This window comes from Coloeus monedula (genome assembly GCF_965178545.1).
Source record: "Coloeus monedula genome assembly, chromosome: 19".
Classification (NCBI taxonomy): domain Eukaryota; kingdom Metazoa; phylum Chordata; class Aves; order Passeriformes; family Corvidae; genus Coloeus; species Coloeus monedula.
In genome coordinates this window covers 2,086,844-2,103,482 of record NC_138799.1, presented here as the reverse complement: position 1 = coordinate 2,103,482, position 16,639 = coordinate 2,086,844, and the positions used below count along the sequence as shown (strand labels likewise).

Below are 16,639 nucleotides of genomic sequence, written 5' to 3'. Positions count from 1 at the left end.
TGCACACAAAAGAATCTATGGGATTTATTCTCTAGACATTAAAATGGTTAAAAAGAAAAACTTTTGCAGAAGGAAGTGACAGAGGGTTCACATTTTGTGCTGCCCTCAGGTCACTTTGCTGCCTAATGACATCCTCACTCTTCCTCTTCTATCTTCTTGCCATGAAACTCCCGGCTCTTCACTCGGAGCTTGTTGACCTGTGACTCTGCAATGTCAGCCCGCTCCTCGGCTTCCTCCAGCTCGTGCTGGATCTTGCGGAACTTGGACAGGTTGACATTGGACAGCTCCTCCTGTGTGGGGAGAGGGAGTTGTGAACACAACAGGCAGTGTGCGGGCATTTATTGCCTGAAAACTGGGCAAACAAAAATTCAAGTGCCACAACTAGGCTAGCAGAACAGATTCAAAACCAAGATGAGAAGGTGTTCGGGATGTTATGTGTGTCAGAAGAGAAAAGAATATTGGAATGTCAAAAAGACATTATACACAGCATGGTATAGGCAGAGTTCATGTCATAGTCCTGAATACACAGACTGACAGTGGCTTCTGACATCCAGGGCAAGGTATAAAGGAAGAGATAGAGTGAGAAATGAGCTACAGCAAAACAAATAGGGTTCAGGAAGTATAGTTCCTCCAGAGCCCAGCAAGTCTTACTCTCACATTCCCCACTGTATCAAAATATCATCATGTTGCATCAAAACAGTTAAGGTTTCAAAAAGCTGTACAAAGGAAAACATCAATACAGAATTCTACCTCCACCAGAAGAAAGTCTGGTTTGAACAAACTGGTACTTACAGCCTCCTCAGCTTGTCTCTTGTAGGATTTCACTTTCATTTGCAGCTTGTCCACCAGATCCTGCAGCCTGAGGACATTCTTCCTGTCTTCCTCAGACTAAAGTGGTTGGCAAACAGGAAAGAGAGTCAATTCCTGGTGCTACATCACACAGGATTAACAATTGCCCTTGGCGATGGTGTGTGCAAAATGTGGCTTGCTGTGAGCAAACGCTGTCAGAGCAGGAGACCTCCTGCCTTACCTGGTAGGTCAGTTCCTTCACCCTCCGCTCGTACTTGCGCACACCCTTCACGGCTTCAGCGCTGCGCTTCTGCTCAGCATCAACCTCCCCTTCCAGCTCCCGCACCTGCAAGGACAAGCCCATCCCTGCAGCTTCCCTGGCAATGTCTCTCCAAGGACAGCCTCACTCACCCACAAGCCCAGCCCTACACACCCTGGCCTCCAGCTTCTGGATCTGCTTCTTCCCTCCCTTCAGTGCCAGCTGCTCAGCCTCTTCCAGACGGTGCTGCAGGTCCTTCACCGTCTGGTCCAGGTTCTTCTTCATCCTCTCCAGGTGGGCACTGGTGTCCTGCTCCTTCTTCAGCTCTTCTGCCATCATGGCCGCCTGATCAGAGCAAAGGGGCAAAGCCATTTTGGGGCTGCAGATTTTTGGGGGACAGGACATTCACCATCAGCAATGCCAGGAATGTCCAACTCACATCTGTGATGGCCTTCTTGGCCTTCTCCTCAGCATTGCGGGCTTCCTGGATGGTATCCTCCATTTCACTCTGGATCTGGGAAATGTCTGTTTCCAGCTTCTTCTTGGTGTTGATCAAGCTGGTGTTCTGTGCAACAGGAAAGACAGGATTCCTACTGTCAGACCAAAGGCTTCCACATCAAGGCCTGAAAGTGTGGGTAGGGTTTAGGAAGGTCTTTAATGCAAGAGACTTCTTTAGCAGCAGAACGGTAAACCAGACATTGGGGGCTGGCTGGAGGGGACATACTGGAGCACACTTCTTCAAATGTTTACACAGTAATCACTTACAAGATATATAACAATCAAATTCTTTGTTATCCCTTGTGAATGGGAACAATTTCCAGCAGTGCCTGACCTGGGTATGCAGGAGCTGTGCACGTTCAGTGGCATCCAGAAGCTCCTGCTCAGCCAATTTCCTCGACCGCTCCGTCTGCTCCAGGGCTGCCCGCAGCTCCTCAACTTCAGCCTGCAGCAGGTTTGCCCTGCGCTCCACCATGGCCACCTGCTCCTTCAGGTCCTCCTGTGTCCTGAGAGCATCATCCAGATGGATCTGAGTGTCCTGGAAAGAGAGACAAGAGGAATTACCAGGCGTCAGTGTTCGCTTCCATGGCAAAAATGTTAGGGATCTCATTTCTCTTTCTGCAGCTTTGCTGAACAGACCTTGAGCACTGCCTGGGTGTTTCTCAGGTTCTTCTGTGCCTCTGCAGCCACACGGTTGGCATGGCTCAGCTGGATCTCCATTTCATTCAAGTCTCCCTCCATCTTCTTCTTCAGCCTCAGAGCTTCATTCCTGCTCCTGATCTCAGCATCCAGGGTGCTCTGCATGGACTCCACAATTCGGAGGTGGTTTCTCTTCATCTGGTCAATCTCCTCATCTTTCTCTGCTATCTTCCTGTCAATCTCAGACTTCACTTGGTTGAGCTCAAGCTGCAGGCGCAGGATCTTTCCCTCTTCGTGTTCCAGAGAGGCCTGCACAATTCAGCATGAACAGTGTCTTACTTTCTAGGTCATCTTTCATGCAGTTCCAAATGAAAGGTTGGCTTGCTTTCCTGCTGTCTCTCCAAAGAACTACACCCATACTCTTGGTGGGGACACCATTTATTAGCATTGTATGTACCTCAGCTTCCTCCAGGGAGGCTTGCAGTTCAGATTTCTCCTGCTCAATCTGCTTCTTGATTTTCTCCAGCTCATGAATTGCCTTTCCTCCCTCAGCAATCTGCTCCGTGAGGTCGGAAATCTCCTCTGTGGAAACAAGGATCATTGGCATGGTCAGGCACAGAGCAGAATGGCAAGGGCCCTGTCCCACCAAGGTGACAGGCATCTTTGCAGACCTGCAGGCACAGACCCATGAACAATGGTGGTAATGGCTGATAGTGAGAAAGCCCAGTGAGGAGCAGAGGGCCAGGGACTTACGCTGCAGGTTCTTGTTCTCGCGCTTCATTGTTTCCAGGTGGTCCAAGGACTCCTCATAGGCATTCTTCATCTTGAACAGCTCCGTGCTCAGAGAGCGCGACTCCTTCTGCGAGGCCTCCAGCTCAGCCTGCGTTTCCTCATACTTCTGCTTCCATTCTGCCAGGATCTGAAGAGAAACAGGGTGTGAGTAGGGATATGGCAGTCATGGGGGAATGCTCTGGCCAGGAGACCTGGTGCTGGAGGTCAAAAGACCTTGTCAAAGTTCCTCTGCTTCTTATCCAGAGCAGCACAGGCAGCATTGGTTCTCTCCACGTCAATCATCAGGTCCTCCACTTCATTCTGCAGCCTCTGCTTTGTCTTTTCCAGGGAGGCACATTTGGCATTGACAGCCTCAACATGTTCCTCTGCATCCTGCAGGCGTTGTGCCAGCTTCTTCCTGGGAGGAGAGAAGCACAGTGCCACGTTAGGGCTTGGAAGGGCGTCAGTTCTATACTGTCATGAGAGGCCAGTTCATCACTTTGGGGGTTTTGTGCCAAGCGCTTTTCACAGATACAAAAGGATCTATCCTTTGCTGGGTCCGATCATCTACAGACATTTAGGCCTATCTTTGCACTTCTAGCCCTAAAGCCTATGTTTTCTTTTCCAATCTACACTCTGTCTTTCCCTTCCTCTCTCCCCTTTATTTAAAAAGACAGTATATCCTTGCCTTCATCCCATTCTTGTGTTAACCCACTCTCAGAGATTCCAATTTCCCTTGACCAGTTTCTCCCATCATTTGCCATCCTGCTTCCCACGTACTTGGCCTCCTCGAGCTCCTCCGTGCGCTGAATCGCGTCCGTCTCGTATTTGGTTCTCCACTGGGCCACTTCGCTGTTGGCCTTGGACAGGGCGCGCTGCAGCTCCCCCTTGGCCTCCTGCTCCTCCTCATATTGTTCCCGGAGCAAGTCACAGTCGTGGCGAGCGGACTGCAGGGCGTGGGCCAGGGCGTTCTTGGCCTGTGGGGACAATGGGTTTGGTAACTTGAGTACTTGTCTTGAAATGAATCTTGACTGTTAATTTGACAGTGAAATTGGAATGAAACTCTCATTGGGCAAATGTAGAGCTTGGAGCTGGTGAAGCCCACATTGACACGTTCTGGAGCATCAGGACACATTAGTGACAGCTCCTCTGGGGACAGGAATGTGCTCTTTGTGCATATGTTCTGACATGTGTGCTTGAATCCTGTCCTAGAGGGGATCATCAGAATCTCATGGAAGCCTTGTGGATGACTTCCTCCAGCACCTAAAGCATCTTGCTTCCTTCCCTCTCTAGTTGAAGGGTCGGGGGGATTGTGCATTAGTGCTATTCTCTCCAGTCCTATGTGTGCTTGGGGAAAGAACATTGAAGCAGTCTAGTGTCAGGCAGGATTCTCTTTTAGGGGTGGTGTAGGCTGTGGACAGTAGGGTACTTCCAGACCTTAATTTCTTCTTCTAGATGTCTCTTGAGTTCCTCAATCTGTTGGGTAAATCCTTGCTTGCCCCTAGAGAGCTGAGAAATCAGAGCATCTTTCTCCTCCACCTGGCGTGAATATTCACCTGGGAAGGGAAAGGGAGAAAAGGAAGCACACTGTTCCTCCTGGGACACCTTCTGCCTCTAAAGCCACGTAACCAGCCATGGCCCAGAGAGCTTCTACCAGTTGCTGCCTTGCACCCTCTGGCTTGCTCAGGGCGTGCAGGTCCTGACATTGCATTTTGGGGATGAGGGTGTCTCACCTGACTCTGTCTGCAGACGAGCTCTTTGCGTATTGAGGTCGTTGATCATGCGCTGATTCTGCTCCTCCTTTGTTTTAATCTCACTCAGCTGATCTTCCAGTGTGCGGCACATCTTCTCCAGGTTGGCCTAGAGAACAGACACAGGAAGGGGGAAGAGATGATGGAGTGCACTCTGCCTGATTGTCACAGTGGGGATTTTGTTTGTGGGAATGTGTCTGGAAGAGGCAGCTTTTGTGCCACACCTTGGCCCTGTGAGCATGTTCTCCTGCAACTGCATACCTTGGCCTTGGAGACAGACTCCATGTTGCTGGCCAAGTCATCAATCTCCATCTTCAGCTCACTCTTCTCCTTCTCCAGCTTCTGCTTCACGCGTTGCAGGTTGTCGATCTGCTCCCCCAGCTCAGCGGTGCTGTCCGCGTGCTTCTTGCGCAGGGCGGCAGCCGTGGCTTCGTGCTGCAGCGTGGCCTCTTCCAGGTCACGGCGCATCTTCTGGAATTCTGCCTCGCGCTTCTTGTTCATCTCAACCTGAGCTGCTGTCGCCCCTCCTGCTTCTTCCAGGCGCTCGCTGATCTCCTCCAGCTCCCTCGACAGGTCAGCCCGATGCTTCTCTGCTTTAGCGCGAGAGGTTCGCTCTGCCTCAATCTCCTCCTCCAGCTCCTCAATACGGGCCTGGAGAACAGCAGGGACCCTTCACACCCGTGCCCTCCTCCTGCCTGAGCTGAGCCTGAGCAAGGGAGGGGAAGGAACAGAGACTTGCCTGCAGCTCCTTGATCTTCTTCTGAAATTGCATGCCCAGGGCTTGTTCATCCTCGATCTTGCTCTGGATCTGGCTGATTTCAAAGTCTTTCCTTTGGGCAAAGTGAACCGTGTTAGAGCTCAAAGAAAAAACACAAGTGCTCCAGCCCAGCACTCAGGTGTCCCACAGCCACACTTACTTCTTCAGTTTCTCATCCAGCTGCTGCTTATCATTCTCCAAATCCATGATGCTGTCCTGGGCCAGCTTCAGGTCTCCTTCCAGTTTCCTCTTAGCTCTCTCCAGGTCCATGCGCAGCTTCTTCTCTTGCTCCAGGGACCCTTCCAGCTAAACACAACAAGACCATCAGTGCTCTCCCAGCCAGGTCGGACTCCATACCTGTGCTGTTCCTGCTTTACATCTGTGTGCTTACATCGTCCACTTGCTGCTCCAGCTTGGTCTTGGCCTTGGTCAGTGTATTGACTTTGTCCTCCTCTACCTGCAGGTCATCCAGGGTTTGCTGATGGGCCTCTTGGAGGGCTTTCTTCTCTTTTGTCAGCTTGGCAATGGTCTCGTCCAGGGCTGACATCTCCTCAGTCAGGTTTTTCACCTTTGAGAAGAAGGGAGGAAGTGTAAATAAAGGAAGTAGATACAGAAGTCCTGTAATAGCACTGGGCTCTTTTCTGGAGTGCGAGTGACAGGTTCTGCCTCATACCTTGTTTTCGGTGGCGTGTTTTTCCTTCTCCACCTTGGCCAGTGTGAGCTCAAGGTCATCAATATCTTTCTTCAGCTCTGAACATTCATCTTCCAGTTTCCTCTTCTTTGCTGTTAGCTCAGCATTAATTTCCTCTTCATCCTCAACCCTTTCAGTTAGCTCCTTAATTTTGGCTTCCAGCTGGATTTTGGTTTTGATGAGCTGGTCACACCTTTCCTCAGCATCAGCCAAGCTATCTGCTTCCTGGTGGGGAGACAGAATTTTATGGCTTTTAATGTTGTGAAGTTTCTCTGCTCTGCCTTTTTTAATCACAGAGTAGGTGGGTTTAAAAGTAGCAGCTGAAGCTGATCTTCAACTCCAGCAAGAGAAGGATCTTGAGTGGTGTCTACTGGGAAACCTTGTCATTTGGAATCAATATTTATTCCAAAGTTTTTGTGTCTTCTAAATATGTCTCCCAGGGCACTTGTCTATGAGAATGCCTCATGCAAACACAAGCAGAATAGAACAGGGGTTACTTCAATTTCTAACTTCAGCGGGAAGAAAGGCTTGGTGTATTTTTCTCATGGAAAAATATGCAATACCTTCTTCTGTTTTATTGACTTGTTAACCTCAAAGTATTTGAGCAATAGAAGCTTTGTGAGAATACTTTATTTGAGAAAGATTTCTTTGGTGAAACTGCCTTTTCCTAATGAGTTTGAAGTGAAAGTGGGTGTTTCTCAGGTTTGCTTTTACTATGTTAGAAGCACTGCTTTGAAAGTTGAGATATTTGCATTCCAGCTCTGAGTTCTCTGCTGTTCAGTACATTTTGTCTGATGTTACTTGGCTCTTTCCTTATATAGCAGCAATAGTGAGTGCCATGTAGGGCTGCCAGGAGTCTCATTATGTCCTTGCTAGTGCCTGTTTACTCAACATTAGAGTGCCTCAGAGTGTGGGATTTAGACTGTTTTCTACCACCCATTAATTCCTGTGAGTCTCTGTGCAGGACAAGAAGCATTCTGATAGTATATCATTCTTTTTCCAGGGAAAAATGAACAGTGATACTCACAGCCTGCACTTGGAGCTGCAGGTCATTTTTCTCCTGCACCAGGGCCACCATTTTCTCCTCCAGCTCCTTCCGCTTTGCCTCAGACTTTGCAAGCTCTTCCTTGGTTTTCTCAAACTCTTGTTTCATGTTGGCCATCTCCTTCTCAGACTCTGCACTCTTCAGCAAGGGCTTGATCTTGAAGAACAGCTTCATCCATGGCCAGTGTTTGACATTCATGAATGCACGGATGTTGTACTGGATGCAGAAGACGGACTCTCTGAAATGAAATCCACATGGTTATTGAATATCCTGCATTTGGTGAGTTTAGACTTAATTAGCCAACTACCATTAGAACACAACAAATAAGTGAGAAGTATCAACCTTCTCTCCACCATTCTCTGGTACTCCACTCTCATCAGGAAGCCTCTGGACCTGGCTTGTATCATGGTCATAATCTCTGCCAGTTTCTCATCTCTCATCTCCTCCAGCACACCTATCAGTCCAGCTTTGAAGAACACCTTGAGAAAGGCAAGATTGTAGTACATCAGTGTTGGGTAGTGCATGACTGGGACACACTGTATTTAAATACAGAACTTCATTCTACCTTGGTGTGACCAAATCTGTATTGGGTGTGGTCAATATCAATGGACCCAAGAAGCTTCTCTGAAGCCTTCTTGTTATCCATGAACTGACCATCTGGAATAGCACTGGCATTAAGTACTCTGTATCTGTAGGAGAAAGCAGAACATTAAGAAATTGATAGTTCTGAAACCACCACTGTGATTGAACCTCACAGCCTACTCAGCAATATCTGAATAATATCATGTATTAGAGAGTGCGTTTTTTCAAGACAGTGCAAGTCTTGAAAGACAGTGCAAGAGAGTGCAAGAACCTTTCATACAATTAACTCAGAGTCCATGTGAATCCTCACAATCAGCAAAAAATAAATCATAAATTCCAAGTAAAATATGACAATGTAAAATGTAAAGATTGTTAAGATGATCAGGCTCTTCAGCTTGGTCTGAATGGGCAGAAAGGTACAGAGCTCTTACCTCTGTTTGAAGTCAGCATAGAGGACTCTGCTGGGGAACCCTTTCCTGCAAATCCTGATCCCTTCCAGCACGCCGTTACAGCGCAGCTGATGCAGCACCAGCTCGTGCTCCATGGCACCTGACAAATACCACCATTAGTGACTACCCTGCTGTTTGACACTCAGGAGAAGAGCTTCTGCTGCTCAAGCTTTCCTCCTCTTGGATTGCCTTACCAGGTGTTTTAGTTTCATTTGGGATGATGCACCGCACAAAATGGGGGTGAGTGCTTCTCAAGTTAGTCATCAGCTTGTTTAAATTCTCCTGTGAGATTAGAAGGAAAAGTTCAGATAAAATCTAGTAAGAACCTTATGTTTATATATGATGTGCATAAAAAACCTAAGTCTTTCTGTGTCTTGCACTATAGGAAATGCATGATTAAGGTGGTGTAAAATTATATAAATATGAATCAGAGTCATCTAGTGAATTACAGACCTGTCTTCTGACTGCAATGTCACTGAACTCCTATGTTATTTCAGTGGGTATTTAAATGAGGAAATGAATTCTGCTCTTACCCTGAAGAGAGCTGAGACAGTCTGGAAAGAAGAACCCTTCTTCTTGCCTCCCTTCTTGCCACCACCCTCTGCAAATCAAAGAAAAAAAAAGTTTAATAGTATGGACAATATATATTGGATACTACAGAACACAAAGCCACTTTATATTTCTAGTGTTTGCAGCTTCAATTCTGAGAAAACTTTGTCCCACATTGAAAATACAATTTCCACAAAACTGACCTGCATCTGCTCCACCATAGTTGGCAAAGAGTAAAGCCAGGGTCTTCACAGATGATTTCTGGTACAGCCCAATGACAGTTTCATTCAGAGGGTCCTTGTTCTTCTCCAGCCAGCCAGTGATGTTGTAGTCCACTGTGCCAGCATAGTGCACCAGGGAGAAGTGGGCTTCAGTCTTGCCTTTGGTAGGTTTTGGCTTCTGGAAGTTGCTGGACTTGCCCAGGTGCTGGTCATAGAGCTTGTTCTTGAAAGAGGTGTCAGTTGCCTTGGGGAACATGCACTCCTCTTCCAGGATGGAGAAGATGCCCATGGGCTGGGAGAAATCACAAGAAGTGACAAGGAAAGGTGATAATGGAAATGTTCAATATCACTGTGGATGGGACGTTCACCTGTCTGGTCTAGTGGAAGGAGTCCCTCCTCATGGTAGGGGATTGGAACAAGATGTTCTTTATGGTCCCTTCCAACCCAAACCATTCTGTGACTCTATGACAATGACAAGAAGCCTGTGCTATGACCATCAAAGGCTGGTTGTGCTGTTGGCAGCATCTCAGCCTGGATGAAAGCCTAGTTTTACCAGGAGTTGTTCTCAGTCAAGGATTTCATTTCTGCCGTCCCTTGCCCCCCTGAAGCCTATCATCATGGAATGGGTAGGAACATCTGTCCAGTTCACATGAGAAATGGTTGTAGAATTGGTGGGAGCAGTGGTAAAGAGAAAAATAATGGGGAAAAGAGCTACAAGGGACTCCGTAGTTTGGGGAGGTCAGGTGATATGGTATTGATTTCCCAAATTTGTCTGTGGACTTTGGATTTCATGCTTTGGAGAAGGAATAAAAGGAGGCTGAATCTGTGTTTGTTTTAGAAGTCTGTTGGTGGGAGTCCAGGCTACTTTTCCATGCTCAAAGACCGGATGATGCAGACTGATGACGCACATGTGCAGTTCCCCATTTCTCTTTCCCAGACTAAACTAAATTTCAGTGCAAAACACTTTGCTTAACTGACACTACATGTCTGGCTGTGAGTTCTTTCTGGGATGACTGTGCCTCAGAAACATCACAGGATTCCAACAAACATCGTATACTTGCATGGGAAAGGTACCTTCTCAATGAGCTCAATGCAGGCAGCCAGGTCCATGCCAAAGTCAATGAATGTCCATTCAATTCCCTCCTTCTTGTACTCCTCCTGCTCCAGCACGAACATGTGGTGGTTGAAGAACTGTTGCAGTTTCTCATTGGTGAAGTTGATGCACAGCTGCTCAAAGCTGTTGAACTGCCCAAAGCAAAGAAACGTGCACAGGTTCTCAAGGTGTGCCAAAACACACAGGCCTTTGCTGGCATTCTCCTAAGGCTGTTTGCAGTTGGAACACCAGTCCCAGCCCTACTGTACGCGCATGTGTTTCCTTAGCAGGGCTTCTACTGTAACACTCACTGTCCTCAAAGGACTTTTTAATTATGACTTCGTAAATCAAGCCAAAAGTTACAATTCTTTTTCACTGTGCTACTCAACAGCAAATCCTTTGGCAAGCTCAGTAGCTCCATTGTGTCAGTTCTCTGACCTCCTGGACAGTAGAAACCTCCTCAGTGTCCCACCCAAGAATTTCTCGGGCCTCAGATCAATAATCTGGGGGTTTCTGTGCTCTGACACAGAAGTCCTTGCAGCATCACTGCATTCACAGCACAGGAAACATGCTGTGAACTTGCCCAGACCCCTACCTTTCCCTGGCTTTTCTAAGAGCATCCACCCCTGTGGCCCATAGCTGTGTGAGCCTTAGTCCTCTATGTGTTTCTGAGTCCTCATGACTCCTCCTTGCCTATCGCTTGACTGTGGTGTCAAATCCTTGCTCCTTACATCAAAGATCTCAAAGCCAGCAATGTCCAGGACACCAATGAAGTACTGCCTGGGCTGCTTCGTATCCAGCTGTTGGTTGATGCGAACAACCATCCACAGGAACATCCTCTCATAGACAGCCTTTGCCAAGGCACCCACTGCATTGTGCACCTAGAGCAGACAGGACTGGAGTTACCTCTGAGGGTTAACAAAAAATGCACACCTACTCCTTCAAGCCATGCCTTTTCAACTGTCAGATGTTACCTGTGTCACGTTTTGACCTTTGGTCACGAACTCATTCCCAACCTTGACGCGGGGGTAACACAAGGCCTTGAGAAACTCGGCTGAGTTAAGGCCCGTTAGGTAGGCAGCCTTGTCAGCCACTAGATGTGGGGAGAGAGAGAAAAGCATTAATTACAGTCAATCTCTAGAATTCAGGTGATGTGAACAACTCTGCTCTCCATGTTCTAGGAATGGAAGAACATTTATCTCATCCCACACAGTAGGCCTGGGAAGGAATGCAAATTCTGGACACTGGTGATGGTCTTCTTTGAAAGCAAGAACAGGTATGGCTTGGATAGGAAGAGCTTGAACCTGGAATTTCCCAGAACAACAACAAAAGCCTCTAGTAATACATAAGGCAAGGCACATTCTTTTTCTGTGGGAAGCGGATTTCTGGGTAACCCAGCTTTCAGGATTTATTTCACCAAAAACAAAATTGCCCATCAGGGTGTCTTAGTGTTTGGAGGTTTGAGAGAGAGAGAGAGAGAGAGATCCTGTGCTGAAATTGAAGTTCCTGCTTTCAGGCAGCATGTGTTTGGGGAGCCACCATTGGGTAGAATAATGGAACTTCCCATGACTAGGAAAGCACCTCTGCAGCTAGAGGGACCAGGTGCAGAAATGGTATTCTCAATGTTTTATGTGGAGAGTCAGGCCAACTACAGTGTGCTTTGGAGGCTAACATATTGCCTCTGGAGGCAGAGAAGGGTTTGGAACAAATGAGTCCCTGAATTTGCTGATTACCTTCAGTGCCATCAGGCTCTGCCTGCTCCTCTCGTTGTTTCTGCTTGAACTTCAGGTTCCCATAGTGCATGACAGCCCCTGTCAGCTTGTAGATGGCTGTTTTCTCATCTGGAGTGAAGCCCAGGATGTCAATGGCACTCTGCAATCAAAATAATGAATTCACAAATGTGTCCTTAGTGTGTCAGAGATGTCACCCTCAAAACATGCCCAGTAGGTAACTTTTTGCTGTGTTACTTACATCTGTAGCCATGAGCTCCTCCTGGTCATCAATGCTGGGAACAGTGACCTCCCCTTGACTCACAAAGTGAAAATCATAAGGGTTGGTGGTAACAAGGAGCATTTCTGAAAGCAGGAAGAGGCAAGGCATAGGCTTACTTTTGCCAATCAGGTGAGAGAGGGAACTGTACCTCAGTGATCCCCCTCAAAAAGCCAGAGTGCTCCTTCCTACCAATTAGCTCCGGCTTCTTGTTGGACGTGATCTGATAAAAGATGTGGTAGCTTCTTTCCGCCTTGAGCTGGAAAGTGACTCTGGACTTCTCCAGCAGATCTGCCCAGGATGGTAGAAAGAGTTAGGCACTTGTGGCAATGTACATGGAGGTGGGAATTTGGGAAGGGATGGGAGCAGTCCAGGAGAATCTCTTACAAGTTTCAATGTCAGCAGAAGCCAGCTTGCCTGTGGCACCAAAGTGGATTCTGATGAATTTGCCCTGTTAAGCAGAAGCAGCAGCAGGTCAGCCTGGATGTGTTCTGCTGGCATCTCCTTTGCATGAAGAACTGCTCAGGCACCATGGATCTTACCAGTGGGGGGAGAGATTTTACGCAAAGCAACCACTTACAAAGCGTGAGGAGTTGTCGTTCCTCACGGTCTTGGCGTTTCCAAAGGCCTCCAGCAGTGGGTTGGCGCTGATGATTTGATCCTCAAGCGTTCCCTGCAGGGAGAGAATTATTCAGTGACTGTGTTTAGTTGACAGGGCAATGACAGGCCACATGTTCAGTCCGTTCTTCCCAACTCACCTGCATTTTGCCTGATTGTTCCTCCTTCTTCTTCTCTCCACTGGCTGCAATTGTTGCAAAGTACTGGATGACACGCTTTGTGTTCACAGTCTTCCCGGCACCGGATTCTCCGCTGTCAGAGCCAAGAGAGAAGCAGAGGGTGCGTGGTCAGGCAGGAGGTCCCCTGGCACCGGGCAGCCCCGCAGGGACCCGCGCAGGGGCTGTACGTACGTGATCAGGATGGACTGGTTCTCCCGATCTGTGAACGAGGCAGAAAAGAAGAGATTATTAATGCACCAGCAGTAGGCAGCTATTTCATTTCATAAACCCAGATGCCTTCACCCATTTTGAATATTTTAATGTTCCTAGCTGCAGCTGGGAAGCTGATATCTCAACCCTGATGTGCTGTCAGATATCACACACATGCACTTCTTTTTCTGAATATTCCCTTCATGTCAAGCTGTCCATTTTGTTTATGAAAATTATTCCAACTAAGGATCAGTTTTGCAGAGTTACTGATTAAATGGTCTATCAGTAAGCTGAAGTGAACTGCAGCAAGTGCTTCTCATAAACTTTATTACATAGGATCGACCACTCCTGATCAGTCCATAAGCCCCTCTACATGGTTTTTATGGTTTTTCCCAATTGATTGTTGCTGAAATTAAATCACAGAAACATCATAAATGTGTATTTACCAGCATGGTCTGCCATGCTCTATAATACTGAAATTTTGGTACTTCCAGAAGTAGAGTTAATGTTTCTCTTTTCAACAGCTTGAGCTTAGTTTGTTTCCCACAATTTTGTCTGGTTGCTTTCTTAACTCATGCTGTCTTCTTTTTGTGTTCCATTGTTGTGCTCTATTTTTGAAGCACTTAATGATGAAGGAAAAAAATGTTCCTGGAGCTTGTTTCATCATGTCCTTTGTCTTGTCTATTAATCTTCTCCTTGCCATACATAATTTTATGAAGTAATAATAATCTTCTTTCTATAGTTGCCAGCGCAGCCTGTCCTACCTTTGGGAAACCTTTTCATCTTCCTCTGACTTGTTGTATTTTACTACATTCTTTTTGTGAAGAAGGAAGCCTGAAAATGCATACAGCACACCAGGTGCAGATACCCCTTATGTTACAACCATGACATAATAATGCTTTCTGTTTTGGTCTCTATTTCTTACTCAGAAGATCTGATCTCCAGGTTTCAGCTTTTTATTTTGTAGACTTACGATCCTTGAGACAAAATTTTGAAGCAGTATTAGAAGGTACTTATAAAAGTTCTCAGCATTGGGGTTTTTTTCCCCAGTGGCATTTCTTTTACACTCTTGTTCACAAAAATTTGTTGCAACATCACTGAATAAGAACTTAATATAATAAAGTCCCCCTGAAATTCTTCACTATTAGGCTTCATTTTTACTGACCTGAAAACCTAGTCAAATCAGAAATATTTTCATCACTCCCAGATTATTTAAAAAAATGTTGAACAGTTGAAGGCCCAGAACAAGCCCTATCAAAGCCCTCTGAGACCTGCTGTTCAGACAGTACTCAATCCACCTCACCATCCACTTGTCCAGCCCTCACTCCCTGACTTTGCCTATGAGGATATAATGAGAAACAGTGTCAAAACCCTTGCTGAAGTCCAGGTAGACAATATCCACTGCTTTCCCCTCATGTCTCCATGCAGTTATCCCATTGTAGAATGAAATCAGGTTGGTTAAGCATGATTTCCCTTTGGTGAATCCCTGCTGACTATTCCTGATCAACTTCTTGTATTCTGCATTCTTAGAGATGGCCTCCAGGATGAGCCATTCCAACACCTTTCCAGGGATTAAGGTGAGGCTGACAGGCCTGTAGTCCCTTGGATCTTCCTTTTTGCTCTTTTTGAAGACTTGTGACATTTGCTTTCTTCCAGTCCTCATACACACGTCTCTTGACTGCCATGGCCATTCCAAGATGAATGAGAGAGGCCAAGATACGATGTCCTCCAGTTCCCTCAGCACTTGCAGATGCATCCCATCAGGATGAACTTGTGGATGTCAGGTTTGACTAAATGATCTCTAACCTGATCCTCTTTAACCAAGGGAAAGTCTTCATCATTTCCAATGACAAATGAGCACGCACCTTCACAACACCATTAAATTGAACTACATTGCAGTGAAAAGGCTTTTTCTCCTTCGTGAGTATTTTAAAGAAAACCAAGCGATTTTAAAGAAAACCAAGTAACTCACCAGTCAGCATGAACTGATAGGCATTGTCAGAGATGGAGAAGATGTGTGGAGGGGCCTCCTGGCGCTTCTTGCCTCGGTAGGCCAACACCACCTCCGGGTTGTACACTGGCAGCCACTTGTAGGGGTTGACGGTGACGCAGAAGAGACCCGAGTAGGTCTGCAAGGAAGGGACACAGCACGTTGGCTTCCCCTGAGCCTGGCCCAGCACTTCCTGCCGCTGCCCAAAGGAAGCTGCTGCTGCCACTTACGTAGATCATCCAGGCTGCGTAACGCTCTTTGAGGTTGTACAGCACAGCGGGTTCGTGGAGGTGGGTCATCATGGCCATGTCCTCGATTTTATCGTACTTGGGAGGGTTCATGGCGAAGATTTGATCTTCCTTCACGGTCAGGGTCTGCCAAGACAACAAAAGATCCACATGTATCACCCAAAAGCTTACAGTAGGGATCAAATGTTGTCCTTCAGTCTTGTTTTTGACTCACCTCTCCCGCTTCAGTTTTGACAGTAACTTTGCCAGATTCCCTGCTCTCAATTCTGCCTTTTACAAAAGATTCTTTGGGATGAGCCACAAAGACAGATGTCTTGGCATCAAAAGGTTTGTTCTGGGCCTCAATTCTCTCCTTTTCCGACTTTCGGAGGTAAGGAGCTGCCTCCCCAAAAACAGCCAACTCAGCATCTGAAGAAGCCATGTCTGCACTTTACTGAAGGCACATCAGCAAAGAACCCTGTGGGAGAAAAGAAATGTAACATGAATAGATCAATAATGTACCTTGCTTCCAAGGACAGCTCTTCTAATGCTTTAAAATTTAGCACATAATAGAATTGGTAAAACTAGCTAAATTTACCTTCCTTTTGTTTAATGATTTAAACTCAGCAGAGAAAGATATTGTTTCATCCTTGAATAATATAGAATAACCTTGTAAAAATTTCTTTTATTTGTGTCTTATGATACTCTGCTTTGGCTTTATGGATTGTAGTGTCATATTTGAGAATATGAATTATGTTCAAAGAACCTTTTTATTCTACTATAAAATTTAAAAAAAACCAAACAAACATAGAAAATATACTATAGCCTTAAAATCAGATGGAATAACTTAGCTGGAAACCAGTTCCAAAGGGAAAAATATATATGCATAATATGCAGTAATGGGGATACCTAATAGCTAGATCGAGTGCACTTACCTTGAAACTTTTCTAATAGACAGGGCAGAGCGCTGCAAAGACACTTTTATAGAGTCTGGTTGGTAGATGCTCCAGATTCTTCCTCTTTCTTCGGTCAAAATATTTTTTGGCAAGCATTCTTTGGCAAAGCATTGTCTGGCAAACTGAACTAAGGGCATAATTGTCATTTGATTTAGTAAGATATATTTAGAAATGTTTTGTATCTTACCAATGCTGTGAATGTATTGACTATAAATAATTTGTCTAGAGACCTAAGGACAGAAGTTCAGTTAGTCAAGGCACTTGGAAAATTTGGATGTAGGACCAATGAACTATACTGCTGCATTTCCAATGATTTCCTCGTGTACTCAAGGCAGATTTTTATTGCATGAGTGTGGTGTTACATCCTCAGTCCAGCATTTCCATCACATCACAAATA

At 46.3% G+C, this 16,639-nt stretch overlaps 1 protein-coding gene across 1 annotated transcript; it reads right to left on the bottom strand.

Annotated features, from left to right (window-relative positions):
• On the bottom strand, positions 1 to 16,241 carry LOC309580254 (myosin heavy chain, skeletal muscle, adult). Its single transcript, XM_082294095.1, has 39 exons — positions 16,222 to 16,241; positions 15,522 to 15,764; positions 15,290 to 15,433; positions 15,042 to 15,198; positions 13,052 to 13,079; positions 12,842 to 12,953; positions 12,664 to 12,756; positions 12,471 to 12,534; positions 12,276 to 12,374; positions 12,066 to 12,169; positions 11,828 to 11,966; positions 11,069 to 11,187; positions 10,826 to 10,975; positions 10,076 to 10,246; positions 8,984 to 9,293; positions 8,765 to 8,832; positions 8,426 to 8,513; positions 8,214 to 8,331; positions 7,766 to 7,889; positions 7,543 to 7,679; positions 7,183 to 7,438; positions 6,138 to 6,380; positions 5,856 to 6,032; positions 5,625 to 5,770; positions 5,447 to 5,537; positions 4,969 to 5,358; positions 4,690 to 4,816; positions 4,394 to 4,512; positions 3,737 to 3,933; positions 3,191 to 3,374; positions 2,939 to 3,104; positions 2,643 to 2,767; positions 2,186 to 2,494; positions 1,881 to 2,084; positions 1,488 to 1,613; positions 1,223 to 1,393; positions 1,031 to 1,135; positions 793 to 888; positions 1 to 290 (listed from the first exon to the last, which is right to left on the bottom strand). The coding sequence occupies exons 2-39, from the start codon at positions 15,726 to 15,728 to the stop codon at positions 135 to 137; spliced, it is 5,820 nt and encodes a 1,939-aa protein (XP_082150221.1). The 5' UTR covers positions 15,729 to 15,764; positions 16,222 to 16,241; the 3' UTR covers positions 1 to 134.
• Between the last annotated feature and the right edge of the window lie 398 nt (positions 16,242 to 16,639).

What these genes read in the sequence shown, in the direction of transcription:
- LOC309580254 (XM_082294095.1), bottom strand. Translation starts at nt 15,728, where the DNA reads ATGGCTTCTTCAGATGCTGAGTTGGCTGTTTTTGGGGAGGCAGCTCCT. An exon ending in GCATTGAGCTCATTGAGAAG is followed by an intron (nt 9,294 to 10,075) that starts GTACCTTTCCCA and finishes GATTTCTCCCAG; the next exon opens with CCCATGGGCATCTTCTCCAT. An exon ending in CTGTCTCAGCTCTCTTCAGG is followed by an intron (nt 8,514 to 8,764) that starts GTAAGAGCAGAA and finishes CTAATCTCACAG; the next exon opens with GAGAATTTAAACAAGCTGAT.